General features: G+C 42.3%; 1 protein-coding gene across 5 annotated transcripts in view; it reads left to right on the top strand.

Annotated features, from left to right (window-relative positions):
• Window positions 1-18431, top strand: part of LOC132405624 (uncharacterized) — a 151353-nt gene that overhangs the window by 82624 nt on the left and 50298 nt on the right. For all 5 annotated transcript variants that reach the window (XM_059990580.1, XM_059990579.1, XM_059990581.1 and 2 more), the window contains one exon: window positions 4246-4424. In XM_059990580.1, coding sequence (XP_059846563.1) covers window positions 4246-4424 — 179 coding nt within the window. The remainder of the gene's footprint in view (window positions 1-4245; window positions 4425-18431) is intronic.

Genomic DNA, 18431 nt, shown 5'->3' on the forward strand with positions numbered 1-18431 from the left:
GCCTCTATTGACATCTGGGATTGAGAGGGTGAACAGCTTTAAATTCCTCAGAATAAACATCACCAAGGATCTCACGTTGTCTGTACATACCAGCTGTGTAATGAAAAAGGCACAACAGTGCCTCTTTCACCTCAGATGCTGAGGAAGTTTGGTACAGGCCCCAAAATCCTAACAACTTTCTATAGGGACACAACTGAGAGCACCCTGATTGGCGGCATCACTGCCTGGTATGGGAATGGTACTTCACTCAGTCACAGGACTCTGCAGAGAATGGTGTGGACAGCCCAGCACATCTGCGGATGCAAACTTCCCACTATTCAGGATATTTATACAGACAGGTGTGTGAAAATGGCCTGAAGGATCATTGGGGACCCAGGTCACCCCAACCACGAACTGTTCCAGCTGCTACCATTTGGGAAACAGTACCGCAGCATTAAAACCCAGGACCAACAGGCTCTGGGACAGCTTCTTCCACCAGGCCATCACTGATTAATTCATGCTGACACAACTGTATTTCCATGTTATATTGACTATCCTGTTGTACATATTATTTATTAAAAATTACTATAAATTGCACATTGCACATTTAGATGGAGATGTAACCTGATTTTTACTCCTCATGAATATGAAGGATGTGAGTAATAAAGTCAATTCAATTCAATTCAATTCAAATTCAATCTCTGTTCAGCTGGAGTTTATAGCTAAGCAGGGAGGAGAGTGGTATAAGTAATATTTCAGTAGTATATGAATAATATTGATAAAGCATTCTTGTTCACTTAATTAATTATAGATTATATGTAAAAATATATGAATTGCATACCATATAACCATATAAACATATAACAATTACAGCATGGAAACAGGCCATCTCGGCCCTTCTAGTCCATGCTGAACGCTTACTCTCACCTAGACCCACCTACCTGCACTCAGCCCATCACCCTCCATTCCTTTCCTGTCCATATACCTATCCAATTTTTTTAAATGACAAAATCGAACCTGCCTCTACCACTTCTACTGAAAACTCGTTCCACACAGCTACCACTCTCTGAGTAAAGAAGTTCCCCCTCATGTTACGCCTAAACTTTTGCCCTTTAACTCTCAACTCATGTCCTCTTGTTTGAATCACCCCTACTCTCAATGGAAAAAGCCTATCCACGTCAACTCTATCTATCCCCCTCGTAATTTTAAATACCTCTAGCAAGTCCACCCTCAACCTCTACACTCCAAAGAATAAAGACCTAACTTGTTCAACCTTTCTCTGTAATTTAGGTAACCCAGGTAACATTCTAGTAAATCTCCTCTCTAATTTGTTGACATCTTTCCTACAATTCAGTGACCAGAACTGTACACAATACTCCAAATTTGGCCTCACCAATGCCTTGTACAATTTTAACATTACATCCCAACTCCTATACTCAATGCTCTGATTTATAAAGGCCAGCATACCAAAAGCTTTCTTCACCACCCTATCCACATGAGATTCCATCATGACATCATGACATTACCAAGAGATACAGTTGTGCCTCATTTAAAGTAAACGTAAAGTCTAGACTCACATTTCAGACTCCTGTGTCTTTCTGCTAATTAGTTTAATGTTTTGGAGATACAAAACGTAGGAGGGAAGACATGCAATGGGCCGACCGGTAAATCAGTCAAGGTTTCTATAGGCATCGGAGGGAATGCTAGAAGCACAGAAGCAAAGATAGATGTGAGGAGGAGACAGACAATGTGGGGATTGCAGGAGGATAGATGTTATAAAGATGATAAATGATGGGAATAATGTGAGGGATTGGCTGGAGTGAGGTCGTGTAGGGATTGCGGAGAGAGCTGCAATAACAGATGTTTTTGCATTTACAAAATTATAGACAGATTCCAAAGTAGTTACAAAGATTGGTTTGGGATGATGTTTCTTTTCTGGATCTTCATTAGCTTTATTTTTAATTCAGTTATTAATATGCCACTCATTTTTACCAATAATTTTTCATGGAAATATTGTTGATTTAATCTGTTTATGCTCTTCATAACCATATGTTCAGTAATACCTACTTCAAATGTATCCCTCTCATTTCCCTCCATCTTGGGTCCAATGGATCTCGCACATCGGTTTCCGTTACAAGCTGTCCCCTGCTTATGAAGCCCCAAAAGCACTACATATGAACAAGCTCCATAATATCACTAAGTACAAAATCTGATGAGTGTATATAAGATGGAAGAACTGATTTCTTCTGTTTTTTCACTTTTGTTAATTATTCTCATTAGTCTTATGTGGCTTTGACACCATTTATTACATCACAGTGGTTGTATGCTTATCAGTTAATGTACTTTCCAACTTTAAGGACAAAATCAACTTATGCATAGCAATGGCATTGGTCCCAGGAGTAGCCTGTTTCTGTGATCTAGGTTAACTCCATATAACACCGTTCATGGATTTATTTCAAATCCTTTCAAACTAGTTTCATATCAAAAATCTGTTTTTTATATCTTAGTTTAATTCTGTTTGATGAAAGCACACTGAACAACCTCACTTGGGTTTAGTTTACAGCTTTTATAGTTTTCAACCTCTTCTCCAGGTGCCTTATTACCCTTTAGTACTTTTCATTCACTGCTAAATTTGTACTTTCGCCTCACAAAGTGCTGGCGGAACCCAGCAAGTCAGGCAGCATCGACGGATGCATGTAAACAGTCAATGTTTCAGGCTGAGACCTTTCATCAAGATAAGAAAAGAAGGGGGCAAAAACTAGAATAAGAAGGTGGGGGAAGGGAAAGGAAAACCTCCAGGTGAGATGGTGTGTCTTTTGCGAGTCTTTCAGAGTTGTCTGCTGTATCCGATGCTTCTGATGTGGTCTCTTGCCTCTTATGATACCCAATGCAAGTTGGAGGACTGCTTTGAGCACACTTTCATTTTGTCTGCCACAAAAAGCAGGATCTCCTGATGACCAACCTTTGAACTTGACTTCCCATTCCCCTTCTGACATGTCCCTCCATGGACTCCTCTGCTGCATGATGAAGCCAAACTCAGGCTGGAGGAGCAACACTTCATATTTTATCTGGTAGTCTCCAACCTCAAGACATGAGCAAACATCCATAATTTCTCCCTTCTCCTTCCTTCTCTTCTTTCCTATTCCGTGTTCTAGCTCCCCTCTAATCCCTTTCCTTCTGCTCACCTGCCTATCACCTCTCTCTGGTGCCCCTCTTCTATCCCTCTCTTCCCTGGTCCACTGTCTTCCCCTCTTGAATTATTTCTTCTATGACCCCTTCTGCATCTACCTTTCCCCTCCCTGCTTCCTCTTCCCCCACCCAGCTACCTGGGGTCTCACCTATCACCTACCACCTTGTACTCCTACCCTCTCCTGAAGTTCTTATTCTGGCTTCTGCCTTTATCATTTCCAGTCCTGATGAAGGGTCTTGGCCTGAAATGTTGACTGTTTATTCTCTTTCATAGATGCTGCCTGCCTTGCTGAATTCTTCCAGCAGGTTGTTTGTGTTGTTCAAGATTTCTAACACTCATAGAATCTCTTGTGTTTGTACTTCTGCCTTGAATATTACAATAAGTCTATCAGTTATTAGACGCTGGACGTATATTACATGTGCAAACTGAATTGTACTCTTTTCACTCTCCAGCTTTTTTCAACAATCAAAAATTTGTCCCTGAATCAAATTGCTTGCTCTATTATATCTGTACTTCTGCACACTTGAATTACAGCGCTGTGCAAATGTTTTAGGCACTTGTTAAAAAAATTGCTGTAATGCAAAGATGCTTTAAAAAATAATGAAATTAAAGCTTTCTAAATATCAAAAAATACTATAAAGAACAGTAAACAGTAGAAAACTAAATCAAATCAATATTGGATAAGGCCACCCCTTGCCAGTAAAACTGCATCAACTCTCTGTAGTGTAGTTTTATAAGGTTGTTCCAAGTACCTTGGAGCACTTGCCGCAGTTATTCCGTAGACTTTGACTGTCTTGCTTGCTTCTGTCTCTCCAGGTAATCCCAGACAATGCAGAGTCCACACCATCTGAAACCATATAAAAATCTGGGATGCCTAAGAATTTTGAACAGTACTGTATACTGGAGGGGAAACAGATTTTCTCATTTTTTTCAAGTGTTTCAGACATAATACGTGAAATTTTGTATTGTTTGGACTAAGGCTGAGATTAAAGGAATCTAATTGTCATTTTCTATATAAACCAAATATCCCTGACATTTCACACTATTGTTAAATTCCTTTTTCTTTATGTGCACAGATCATTCCCGGCATTGGAAGCAGCAACCAGCCAGCTGACTCTCAGAGTTCCCATTCAGCCCAATGGGCCAGGCACAGATCCAGACCAATGCTTGGAAATCAGACATGACTCAACCAATCTACCTTCTGTAGACACTGAAAATGATAAAAATAAAAACAACATCAAGGATACAGTAAACAGTAAGTATCATGCTCTGTCAAAACAATTGTGCATGGAGATCTCTTGAATTTATGTTGAGTCTATATTTAGCTGGACATGGGGATAGCAGATAAAATATTGCCAAGCTTTTTAGAAAATGGTTGTGTTGTAGCTGTAAGGACAGCATGGTGGTGCAACAGTTCACCCTGCAAAGCCCTGAGCAGCAACATGGATAGAATAAAGTAATTGGTTGACAAAGACAGCCAAGGTGAACTCAGCCTAAGGAATTCCTTTGGTAGCCATTGAGAGATGGCATAACTCCATCACAGCTTTGCCACTTTTCAAAGCTGAAATAATTTCTTTTTTTGTTGTTTCTGAATACCTGCCATTTAGAAACAGTCAAAAACTATTGAAACATTAAAATATTAAATTTTATTCACTCAAACCTGCAACATCTAGACAGCAAAGATTCATACATCAAGATGCTCTTTTCAGATCAGTATTCAATACTGTCATCACCTCAAAACTAATCAATAAGCTCAGGGCCTCAATTACTCCTTGGTTAAATGTGGATTGTTTTCTCTGGAGTTGTAGAGGCTGAGGGGAGACCTGATAAGAACTTGAGAGACATAGATAGAGCTGACTCCCACAGGGCATGCATTTAAGGCGAGAGGGGGTATGATCAAAGGAGTTGTGTAGGCCAAGATTTTTTACACAGAGATTGGTGGGTGCCTGGATGTGCTGCCTGGGGTGGAGGCAAATACAAAAGAAGCATTCAAGATGCTCACAGATAGGTACATGAATGTGGAGGAAATGAAAGGATGAAAGCATTGTGTAGACAGGAGGGATTAGAGTAGTTGGACATTTCATTACTAATATAATAAGTCTGACAGATCATTGCTGGTTGAAGTGCCTGGTTGTGTCCTGTATTGCTTGATGCCCTATGTTCTAAAACAGTGATTCATATGCACGAAGATTAATTGTGGCTTTGCAATCAATTAACAAGTAGTTCATTATAATGCTTTGCTTCTAATGTCTAACTTGAAATTTTCAGTAGACTTGGAAAACACATCTGAGGTCAAAATTCTGCTACTTGTTGTCCTGAACTGTAAAGTTCAAAGACCTGAGAATGTGATTTCAGAAATGTATGAAAACCATGTAGTTATTGAAGATATACTTAATAATGTTTGAAGTTCAGATGCACGTTTCATTTCAATGTGCAGTTGAATTAGAAGTTCTGTAACTTCTAATTCACCAGTCGGTCACCAGTAAAGTGCCTCAGGGATCTGTTCTGGGACCCTCACTCTTCGTGATTTTTATAAATGACCTGGATGAGGAAGTGGAGGGATGAGTTAATAAGTTTGCTGATGACACAAAAGTTGAGGATGTTGTGGATAGCGTGCAGGGCTGTCAGAGGTTACAGCGGGACATTGATAGGATGTAAAACTGGGCTGAGAAGTGGTAGGTGGAGTTCAACCCAGATAAGTGTGGTTGATCATTTTGGTAGATCAAATATGATGGCAGAATATAGTATTAATAGTAAGACTCTTGGCAGTGTGGAGGATCAGAGAGATCTTGAGGTCCGAGTCCATAGGATGCTCAAAGCAGCTGTGCAGGTTGACTCTGTGGTTAAGAAGGTATACGGAGTATTGGCCTTCATCAATAGTGGAATTGAATTTAGGAGCCCAGAGGTAATGTTGCAGCTATATAGGACCCTGGTCAGATCCCACTTGGAGTACTGTGCTCAGTTCTGGTCGCTTCACTACAGGAAGGATGTGGAAGCCATAGAAAGGGTGCAGAGGAGATTTACAAGGATGTTGCCTGGATTGGGAAGCATGCCTTATGAGAATAGGTTGAGTGAACTCGGCCTTATCTCCTTGGAATGACGGAGGATGAGGGGTTATCTGATAGAGGTGTATAAGATGATGAGAGGCATTGATCTTGTGGATAGTCAGAGGCTTTTACCCAGGGCTGAAATGGTTGCCACAAGTTTAAGGTTCTGGGGAGTAGGAACACAGGAGATGTCAGGGGTAAGTCTTTTACTCAGAGAGGGTGAGTGGGTGGCAGCAGTGGTGCAGGCGGATACCATGGGGTCTTTTAAGAGACTTTTGGATAGGTACTTGGAGCTTAGAAAAATAGAGGGCTATGGGTAAGCCTAGTAATTTCTAAGGTAGGGACATGTTCTGCACAACTTTGTGGACCGAAGGGCCTGAATTGTGCTGTAGGTTTTCTATATTTCTATGTTACTACTAGCATGAGGCCTAAGTCTCCTCAACCATTATTATACCAAAGTTCAAAGTACAAACTTCAAAGTGAATTTATTATCAAAGTTCATATATGTCACTACCTATAATCCTGAGATTCATTTTCATGTGGATATTCATTAGAATACAAGCACAAAAGTATCAGTGAAAGACTACACCCAACAGAACAGACAAACAACCAAAGTGCAAAAAACAACAAACTGCAAACACAAAAAGAAAGAGAAAAAACAACAATGATAATAGGGAGGAAAAAGAATGCACTCACATAATTGAAGACAGGCAAGGACTTGAAGTTACAATGGATGTGCTAAAAGTGGTTAAAAAATTACCCACATCTGGAAAAATACTTACTGGAATATCAAATTTACTTGCCTTCATACATACCTGTTAATGCATATTAGCAATGGTTGAGTTGAGTTGTTCTCCAATCTAGGCAATCCATTTGGAAACGTTTCATCACCATACAAGGAGACATCATCAGTGTGCTAGTGGTGTGTTCACTTGTGGTGTGTCCTCCTTTATATACTTATCAATCAACTGAAAAGCATGGTGAAAAAACTTTTGCGAATGGATTGCTAAGATCGGAGAACAACTCAAACCAAACATCAATCACCCAAGCTAGCCATTTTCCAAGTTATTTCCACATATTAACAATTTTCTTAAAAATCCTGAAAATGTGTCTGAATTTTTGACAGAAGATAAAATGTATCACTTACTTAAAAGGAGAAATCACAAATGACTCATCAAAATACCATCCTAATATTTGTTTACAGACTATATATAAAATTGTAACATCATGCATCTCACAACTAATCATCACCCTTTTAGATAACCACAATATACTTACAGAAGAGCAGAAAAGATGTTACAAAGGGTGATTGATAAATTTGTGGCCTAAGGTAGAAGGAGATGAGTTGTACAGCTCTCGTTACATGTACATGCAGTTCAACTCTTTGAGTGATTATGCAGAAAGTTTGAAGTTAATAACTCATCCCCAGAAAGCCACAATATTAAACACTACTAGAATAGTTTGACAGTTCCTAGCAATTGAGCAGTGAGTGTGCTGGCTATGCCAGTACCTCAGGTTTTACCAGCCTGAGTTGAGATTTTAAAAAATAACAATAATAAATATATAAGCAACTTGAAAATATGAGATGAAGATTACTTGAAAGTCAACCATAAGTTGTGGGAACAGTTCAGTAATGGGCTGAGTGAATTTGAGTGAAGTTATCCCCTCTGGTTTGAGAGCCTAATGGTTGAACTTGGTGATGTGGGTCCTGAGGCTCCTGTACCTTCTTCCTGATGGCATCGGCAATACGAGAGCAGAGCCTGGATGGTGGGGGTCCCTGCTGATGGATGCTGCTTTCCTGTGTCAGCATTCCATGTATATGGGCTCAATGGTGGGGAGGGCTTTATCCATGATGGACCGAGCAATATACACCACTTTTATGTTAGTATTTCCATTCAAAGGCATTGGTGATTCCACACCAGGCTTGATGCAACCAGTCAGTATACTCTCCACTGCACATCTATTGTCAAAGTTTTAGATGACATGCTGATCTTCACTACCCTCTAAGAAAGTGAAAACGCTGCCATGCTCTCTTCATAATAGCACTTGTGTGCTGGACCCAGGACTAATCTTCTGAAATAATAACACCGAGGAATTTAAAGTGCTGACCATATCTACCTCTGATCCCTTAATAAGAACTGGCTCATAGACCTCCAGTTTCCTCTTTCTGAAGTCAATGCTCATCTCCTTAGTCTTGCTGACGTTGAATGAGAGGTTAACGCAAAGTACACTGCAGATGCTGTGGTCAAATAAACACATACCAACAAGCTGGATGAACTCAGCAGGTCGGGCAGCATCCGTTGAAAGGAGCAGCCAACGGGCCGAGACGTTGACTGTTCCTCTCAATGGATGCCGCCCGACCTGCTGAGTTCACCCAGAATGAGAGGTTGTTGTTATGACACCATTCATCCTGATTTTCAGTCTCCCTCCTATATGCTGATCTGTCACCTCCTGTGAATGACAGTGGAGTCATCAGAAAACTTAAATATGGCATTGGAACTGTACTGAGCTCAGAGTCTTAAGTACAAAGCGAGTAGAGCAGGAGGCTAATTGCACAACCTTGAGGTCCACCTGTACTGATAGAGATTGTAGAGGAGATGTTGTTGCCAATCCAAACTGACTGGGGTCTGTAAGTAGGGAAATCAAGGTGCCAGTCACACGAGGAGGTATTGAGGCCTCGGTCTTGAAGCTTATTGAGTAGTTTTCAGGGGATGACACTACTGAATGCTGAATTGTAATCAATGAAAATCATCCTGATATACTGGATGCACCTTCACTGTCAGATATTACAGGGTTTGATTGAAGAGCCAATGAAATGGTATCTGGTGTTCACCTCCTGTGACGGTAGACAACTTGGAGAGGATTCAAGTTGCTTCTTAGGCAGGAGTTGATATCTTTCATCACCAACCTCTTAAAGCACTTCATCACAGTGGATGAATGTGCTGCTGGACAATAGTCGTTGAGGTAGGCTACCACATTTGTTTTAGGCTCCGGTATAATTGAAGCCCTCTTGATACAGGTGGGTACTTCAGAGTGCCGAAGCAAGAGGTTAAAGATATCAGTGAACATTCCAGCCAGTTGATCAGCACAGGCATTTCTGTCTGGACCAGATATTTTCTGTGTGTTGACCCTCATGTCAGCTCAGAGTCTGAAATCACAGGATCATCGAAGGCTGTGAGAATTCATGAAGGTGTTTCCATACTTTGATGCTCAAAGTGATTTTCAAAGGCATTGAGTTCCTTTGGGAGTTAAACCTCATTGACTCCCATGTCGCATCATTTCACTTTGTAAGTGGTAGTAGCATTCAAATCCTGCCACCGTAATCAAGCATCTTTCAGTGATTCATGTTTGGTCTGGAGTTGCCACTTCACAAATGAGAAGACTTTTTGGAGATTGTACCTGGGCTTCTTGTATTGTACTTGGCCACCAGAAATTAATGCCACTGATCTGGCCCTCAGAAAATTGGGGATCTCATGGTTCATCCAGGGCTTCTGGTTGGGAAAGACTGAATCAATTTGTTGGGACACACTCATCTTGACTGTTTTTATAAAGTCTTTTACAATTCTGGTGTATTCATTCAGGTTCTGATGAGTCCTTGAACACGACTCAGTCCACTGACTCAAAGCAAACTCACAGACCCTTCTCTACCCACCACGACCTCCTTTTCTTGTCCTTAATTCTGGAGACTTGCTCTTTAGCCTCTGCATGTATGCAAGTAGGAAGAGGAGAGCCAAATGATCAGTTTTCACGAAATGCCGTCTAGGCATGGAACGGTAGGTATTCCTAATTGTGGTATAGCATTGGCCGAGTGACTTGTGAGCCCTGGTAATGCAGGTTATATGTTAATAATAATTGGGTGGAGATTTCTTCCTGACTGAAGTCCCTAACGAAGGTTTGAAAGGTGCTGGGATAGGCAGTTTCTTGTTTGCTGATTGTGCCACTCAATACTTTTAGTGCCTACTTAAAAGTGATAGGCGTCCGCACTACGCGTTTTTAAAAATATCTCTGTCCTCATTGAAACAGAGATTTCAATGTATCTCCTCCTACTGCGCATGCACCGGACAAATCTACTGAAAACAAGCGACATGTTTGGTGTTGAATCTCACTGTGGAAGTGCGCGTTTGTGGAGTTACAGACTAGAAAAACTTAAAATGACAAACAGCAGTTGGCTGTCGCGCAGGAGAACTTAAAAGCAAAAAAAAACTGGAGCGCATGGAGGCAACTTACAGGGAGTTCACGGACAGATTGACCTGACTGACAACAAACATTGAAAAACTGACTAACTCTGTTGCATTAATAAAGCACCTTGTTAAATGTATAAAACATGTCTGCGTCAGTGTTATCCTGTATTTCCATATAATGTTACATTAGGCTGTTACACATCTATTGTCAGAGAAGTACTTGCATAAATAGGTAAACCACCTTCATACAAGCAAGGACAAAAAACAGGGCAAAGTGAGTATACTTATTTATTCAGCAAACACAAGGAAATCTGCAGATGCTGGAAATTCAAACAACGACACACACAAAATGCTGGTGGAACACAGCAGGCCAGGCAGTATCTATAGGGAGAAGCGCTATCGACGTTTCGGGCTAAGACCCTTCGTCAGGACTATCCAAAAGGAAAGATAGTAAGAGATTTGAAAGTAGTGGGGGGGGGGGGGAAATGCGAAACGATAGGAGAAGACCGGAGGGGGTGGGATGAAGCTAAGAGCTGGAAAGGTGATTGGCAAAAGTGATACAGAGCTGGAGAAGGGAAAGGATCATGGGACGGGAGGCCTCAGGAGAAAGAAGGGGGGGGGGGAGCACCAGAGGGAGATGGAGAACAGGCAAACAACTGAATATGTCAGGGATGGGGTAAGAAGGGGAGGAGGGGCATTAACAGAAGTTAGAGGTCAATGTTCATGCCATCAGGTTGGAGGCTACCCAGCCGGTATATAAGATGTTGTTCCTCCAATCTGAGTTTGGATTCATTTTGACGATAGAGGAGGCCATGGATAGACATATCAGAATGGGAATGGGACGTGGAATTAAAATGTGTGGCCACTAGGAGATCCTGCTTTTTCTGGCAGACCGAGGGTAGGTGTTCAGCGAAACGGTCTCCCAGTCTGCGTCAGGTCTCGCCAATATATAAAAGGCCACACCGGAAGCACCAGACTCAGTATACCACACCAGCCGACTCACAGGTGAAGTGTCACCTCACCTGGAAGGACTGTCTGGGGCCCTGAATGGTGGTGACGGAGGAAGTGTAAGGGCAGGTGTAGCACTTGTTCTGCTTACAAGGATAAGTGCCAGGAGGGAGATCGTTGGGAAGGGATTGGGGGGACGAGTGGACAAGGGAGTCGCGTAGGGAGCGATCCCTGCGGAAAGCAGAAGGGGGGGAGGAGGGAAAGATATGCTTGGTAGTGGAATCCCGTTGGAGGTGGCGGAAGTTACGGAGAATTATACGTTGGACCTGGAGGCTGGGGGGGTGGTAGGTGAGGACAAGGGGAACCCTATCCTGAGTGGGGTGGTGGGCGGATGGGGTGAGGACAGATGTGCAGGAAATGGGAGAGATGCGTTTGACAGCAGAGTTGATGGTGGAAGAAGGGAAGCCCCTTTGTTTAAAAAAGGAAGACATCTCTTTCATCCTGGAATGAAAAGCCTCATCCTGAGAGCAGATACGGTGGAGACGGAGGAATTGTGAGAAGGGGATAGCCTTTTTGCAAGAGACAGGGTGGGAAGAGGAATAGTCCAGGTAGCTGTGAGAGTCTGTAGGCTTATAGTAGATATCAGTAGATAGGCTGTCTCCAGAGATGGAGACAGAAAGATCAAGAAAGGGGAGAGAGGTGTCGGAAATGGACCAGGTAAATTTGAGGGCAGGGTGAAAGTTGGAGGCAAAGTTAATGAAGTCGACGAGCTCAGCATGCGTGCAGGAGGCAGCACCAATGCAGTTGTTGATGTAGCGAAGGAAAAGAGGGGGATGGATACCCGTATAGACTTGGAACATGGACTATTCCACAAAGCCAACAAAAAGGCAGGCATAACTGGGACCCATACGGGTGCCCATGGCTACCTTGGTACCCTTGGTTTGGAAGAAGTGGGAGGAGCCAAAGGAGAAATTATTGAGAGTAAGAACTATTTCCGCTAGATGGAGGAGAGTGGTGGTGGAGGGGAATTGGTTAGGTCTGGAATCCAAAAAAAAGCGAAGAGCTTTAAGACTATCTCGGTGGGGGATGGAGGTAAATAGGGACTGGGCGTCCATGGTGAAAATAAGATGGTGGGGCCAGGGAATTTAAATTCATTGAAAAAATTCAAAGCATGAGAAGTGTCACGAAAATAGGTGGGAAGAGATTAAACAAGGGGGGATAAGACAGAGTCAAGGTATGCAGAAATGAGTTCAGTGGGGCAGGAGCAAGCTGAAGCTTTTCATTTCAGGACGAAGGAGATGTCTTCCTTTTTTAAACAAAGGGGCTTCCCTTCGTCCACCATCAACTCTGCTCTCAAACGCATCTCTCCCATTTCCCGCACATCTGCCCACACCCCATCCACCCGCCACCCCACTCGGGATAAGGTTCCCCTTGTCCTTACCTACCACCCCACCAGCCTCCAGGTTCAACATATAATTCTCCGTAACTTCCGCCACCTCCAACGGGATCCCACTACCAAACACATTTTTCTCTTCCCCCCCACTTTCTGCTTTTTGCAGGGATCTCTCCCTCCGCGACTCCCTTGTCCACTCGTCTCCCCCATCCCTTCCCACCGATCTCCCCCCGGCACTTATCCTTGTAAATGGAACAAGTGCTACACCTGCCCTTACACTTCCTCCCTCACCACCATTCAGGGCCCCAGACAGTCCTTCCAGGTGAGGCGACACTTCACCTGTGAGTCGGCTGGTGTGGTATACTGCGTCCGGTGCTCCTGGTGTGGCCTTTTATATATTGGTGAGACCCAACGCAGACTGGGAGACTGTTTCGCTGAACACCTACCCTCGGTCCACCAGAAAAAGCAGGATCTCCCAGTGGCCACACATTTTAATTCCACGTCCCATTCCCATTCTGATATGTCTATCCATGGCCTCCTCTATTGTCAAAATGAATCCAAACTCAGATTGGAGGAACAACACCTTATATACCGGCTGGGTAGCCTCCAACCTGATGGCATGGACATTGACTTCTCTAACTTCCGTTAATGCCCCTCCTCCCCTTCTTACCCCATCCCTGACATATTTAGTTGTTTACCTGTTCTCCATCTCCCTCAGGTGCTCCCCCCCCCTTTCTTTCTCCTGAGGCCTCCCGTCCCATGATCCTTTCCCTTCTCCAGCTCTGTATCACTTTCGCCAATCACCTTTCCCGCTCTTAGCTTCATACCTCCGGTCTTCTCCTATCATTTCACATTTCCCCCTCCCTCCACTACTTTCAAATCTCTTACTATCTTTCCTTTTGGATAGTCCTAACGAAGGGTCTCGGCCCGAAACGTCGACAGCGCTTCTCCCTATAGATGCTGCCTGGCCTGCTGTGTTCCACCAGCATTTTATGTGTGTTATACTTATTTATTCAGTAAGTTATGGGTCAAATTATTTGGTGAGTACATTTCTAACTCTTCCGGCGTCAGTCTCATTGCCGTCTGTTCTGCAATTGTTAGGTTGCATTCAGGAAAACAATGAAATAGTGCGCTGCCATCTGACAGCGTTTTCAGAAGTCTCCGGTTACCCCGTCCACACTGATCCGGCTAATCCAGCATTTTCAAAGGTACACGCTCTGGAAAGCGTTTCTGAAAAGCTCCAGTTTCGGGGGACGAAAATGCCACTTTAGTGTGGACAGAGGGTAAAAACGAAGAGAAAAAGATTCGGTTACGGATTTGTCCGGCGTAATCTGGACGTAGCCCTTTGACACGACCTCCATGAAGCTATCATGGATGCCAAGTGACAAAATTGAGTCCCAGACCATTCATCAGTTATGGAAGGGCTTAAATGCTATCGTTATTGTTGATGTGTGCCGACAACTCATTGTCGACTCAGGCAACCCTATGGATAGTGTAGTTGTCCATAGGGTTTTCGTGGCAAGATACAGAAGTAGATTGCCAGGCCTTTCTTCCGCACAGTTGCCACAGCTGCCCAGTTTGGAACCCAGCCAGATTTGAGCTCAGGACACTTGGCCTGGAAGTCTAACGTTAGCCGGCCAGTATGGGTTAGAAAATGAAGTCGGGCAGAATCGCCAACAATAATGCATCACTTCCCAGTGAGCTTAACGCACTCAATGCATGCTTTGAACAGAAGAGGAAGGGACTGCATTCACCCACCCTGACAGCCTCCAATGCATCAAAAATCCATAATAATATCAGTCTTCAGAGGAGTCAGCCCCCAGAAAGGCTCACATATCTACCATCATGAAGTACTTGGAGAGGCTGGACATGGGAAACATTAACTCCAGCATCAGCCCATTGCTATTTGCCTGCAGCCGAAACAGGGTCTATGGCAGATACCATTGACCTGGTCCTACACACATCTCTGGAATCGAGCATCTGGACAGTAAACACAACTATATTAGTCTATTGCTTATTGACAACAGGTCTGCCTTCAATACTATGATCAAGCAAAATACATCCAAACTCTTACACTTGGGACTCAACATCTTCCTTTTCAATTGGGTCCTTGACTTCCTGACCTATAGGTTGCAAACAGGGTGCAACTCCTCTGTCGCAAATAATTATAACACTGGCATCTCAGAAGACTGCATCCTCGGCTCACTCTCCTGCTCCCTGTACTCTCACCGCTGTATGGGCTGCTCTAACTCCATCTCGAATCTGCAGATGATGCAAGTATAGTGGGCTGTAATACAAATAACAGTGAGTCAGGAAGGAAGGAGACAGAGAGTCTAGTGACATGGTTTCATGACAACATTCAATGTCGGCAAAACAAAAGAACTGGTCATTTGACTTCAGGAAGGGGGCAGTACACATGCTGCTGCTTACATCAACAGTGCTGAGGTCGAGTGTTTTGAGAGCTTCAAATTCCTTGGAATGAACATCACCAATAAACAGCCCTGGTCCAAACACACTGACACCATGGCCAAGGAAGTTCTCCAGTGCTCTACTTCCACAGGAAGCTAAAGAAAAATGCCAGGTCCCCATTGATCCTGACCAATTTTTATCAACGCACCCCAGAATGCATCCTATCTGGATGCATCACAGCTTAGTATGGCAACTATTCTGATTGCAACTGCAAAACACTGCAGAGGGCTGTGAAGACAACTCTGTACTTTTCACTGCCTTGGTAAAGCAGTCAGCATAATTGAAGACCCCACCCACCCTGGATAATCTCTCTTCTCCCTTCTCCCAATGAGCAAAAGAAAGTTCTGAAGTGCATTTCTATCAACAATGGAAGCTGACATTCTATTTTATTCTTGCAATACATTCATTTTCCCCTTTATATATAGAAAATATATTTGGAATTTACTCGTGCTTTGCCACTATTGGGTTAATTTGATATATTGACCTTGGTGGAGGTTAAAGGGTTAGCATAACTGTGGGCTGAAGGGCTTGTATTGGGCTGTACAGTTCTATGTTCTAATTTAAAATGCATGTAATTGTAATTTTATTCAGCAAGTATGTAATAATAATTAGAAATCAGGGGCTACTTACTATGCAAAATGAATTTCATAAAATGAGTAATATGTTTCAACCTCAGATAGTTAAGTATTTTTGTTTAATTAGTGGAGTAATAGCCATCATTTGGTTCCTCTTGCAGATACATTTCAACTGTGTTGTTTTTAATTACAACTGTGGAGCACTCACACACTGAGAACAGGAGGAACCACTTCCTGTGGAACAGATTTCAGTGAAGTGGGGGTGTTCCTTGATGTGACTTAGGATCAGTAATTAACAGAAAATGGCACTGGCCCATTAGCAGAGAGAAGTTTCACCAGACAGGATCTGAGTAATTTTTTTCCAGGGTGTGGATATGTTGCAATAAGATCACTTTGTTCAAGATGAGAACAGCCCTGAGAAATGTACAACAAGCAAAATGATGATCAATGACCTTACTGTGGATGGAAATCAGAAAGTGTCAGAATCAAAAAGGCTGCTTGTTATTGTAGTATTTTAGAAGCTGAGATGATATTTTGAGAAGTTATGTGCTATTTAAATATTTCTCTTGAGATGCTAAAAGTATCATGCTGATTCTGATTCAGTTCATAAGTGTAACAAAATACACTTAAAACAATAATTTACTACGGTTCTTTTCCAGTGTCATGCAGATTTTTAGAATAGTTAGAATAAAATGAAAGTATGCCACGTATTAGTCACTGAGCTGACAGAACAGTCCATTCAACATACCATCAATCAGCCGATCTGAACTAATAATAATATCTGCCTGCACACGGTTTATATTCCTCTTGTTTCTGTCTGATCATGAGTCTGTCTTAATGCCTTTGAAATGTTGCAATTGTATTTGTTTCTACCATCTCCCCTGGCAACACCTTCCAGGCGTATATCACTCACTGTGTGAAAAAAAAACTTGCCACACCAGTCTCCTTTAGCCATTCCCCCTCTCACCTTAAACCTATGCATATGGTATTTGATATTTCCATACCAGGGGAAAGACTTACTATCTTTCCTATTTGTGCCTCTCATTATTTTAGATATTTCTTTCAGGGCATCCCTTAGCTTCCGATGCCCCTGGGGAAAACAATGTAAGTTTGTTCAATTTCCTATGGATAATTCATTCCAATCCTCCTGAAAAATTTCTGCACCCTCACCAAAACCTTATCATTCTGTGGAGACTAGAAGTCCACACACTACTCCAATGGGGCCCAAACCAAATTTTATGCAGGTGCTTTAGACTTCCCAAATTTATGTCCTAAACAATGAAGGAAAGCAAGCTATATGTCTTCTTTGCAAACCTATCCACTTTTATTGCCACCTTCAAGGAATTATAGTTGTAGTGTTCTCATGCAGGGTGTAAAAACTCTGAACTAACACCAAGTTAAACCGAAGTCAATGAAGGCAGGATCGCAGTAAGATTAACCGTTTACTGTTCACTCTTCCACATTAACATATGGTGAAAACTGTTGATAAAACAATAAAAATATATACAGTATTTGTTTCCTTCTTGGAATCACACTTGCATCATAAGTACTTGTAAAAGTAAAACTACAACAAACTATATTACATATAGTATTACATACAGTCGGAATCTACCTACACCATCAATAGCTTTACATACACTTCAACACAAACTTTCCAGCAATGCTTTCAATAGCAGAAGAAAATAAACTTTATCAACCATCATAACTTTTAACAGAATCAGCGTTAACATTTTTACTTCAACATATCGACAGTCATATGAACTTACGGCATTGCTTCTATGATGCTTCTTAGTGCGTAGAAATGGAACTTTTCACGCAAGCACCCACCTTCCCGTTTCTCCAAACCAGCACTTACCCACAAAACACGGCAAAACCGGGTGTGACGTCATCACATACCCTGATACTACGTCACAGATAATGAATTTACCTTCAACAACTGCAACGTAGTTACCAACCCTAACTTTAACTAGAAAATAATTACAAATGAATTACTAAAGTGAAAATGTAATAAAGCTAAATAAATGCCTTAAGGGCAACACGATAGTCTTGCACCACAAGATCCCTCTGTACATCAATGCCGCTAACTGTCCTGCCACTTACTGTATATCTTCTTGCATTTGACCTCTGAAAGCCCTTCACCTCACACTTACCTGGATTAAACTCCATCTGCCATTTCTCTGCCCCTATTTCCAAATTATCTATATCCCGTTGTACCCTTTTACAATCTTCCTCAGTATTCACATCTCCAATTTTTAAGTCCTCTTCAGATTTACTGATTAGCAAGGATTGTGCTGGGTAATTCGCAAATGTCTCCATGCTTCTGGCACCAACCTAATATGCTCACAGTTTACTAAACCTAAACAAGCATCTTTGTAATATGCGAGACAACCCAAACACCTGGAAGAAGCCCATGTGGTCAGAGAAGAATGTACAAACTCCTTACAGACAACAGTAGGAATTGAACCCCAATCTTACAGCTGGCTCTGAAATAACATTACTGTGACCACTACACTTCTGTGCCTCTGTGAAACTAATACAGAATTGGATTGCAAGAGTGCTCTGTATTTAAACTGTAATTGATGCTGCTAATTCTGCCCCCTTACGAAAGCCTGCTTTAAATGTTTAGCCCAATGGACAGTAAACTCCCAG

This window comes from Hypanus sabinus, chromosome 15 (assembly GCF_030144855.1).
Source record: "Hypanus sabinus isolate sHypSab1 chromosome 15, sHypSab1.hap1, whole genome shotgun sequence".
Classification (NCBI taxonomy): domain Eukaryota; kingdom Metazoa; phylum Chordata; class Chondrichthyes; order Myliobatiformes; family Dasyatidae; genus Hypanus; species Hypanus sabinus.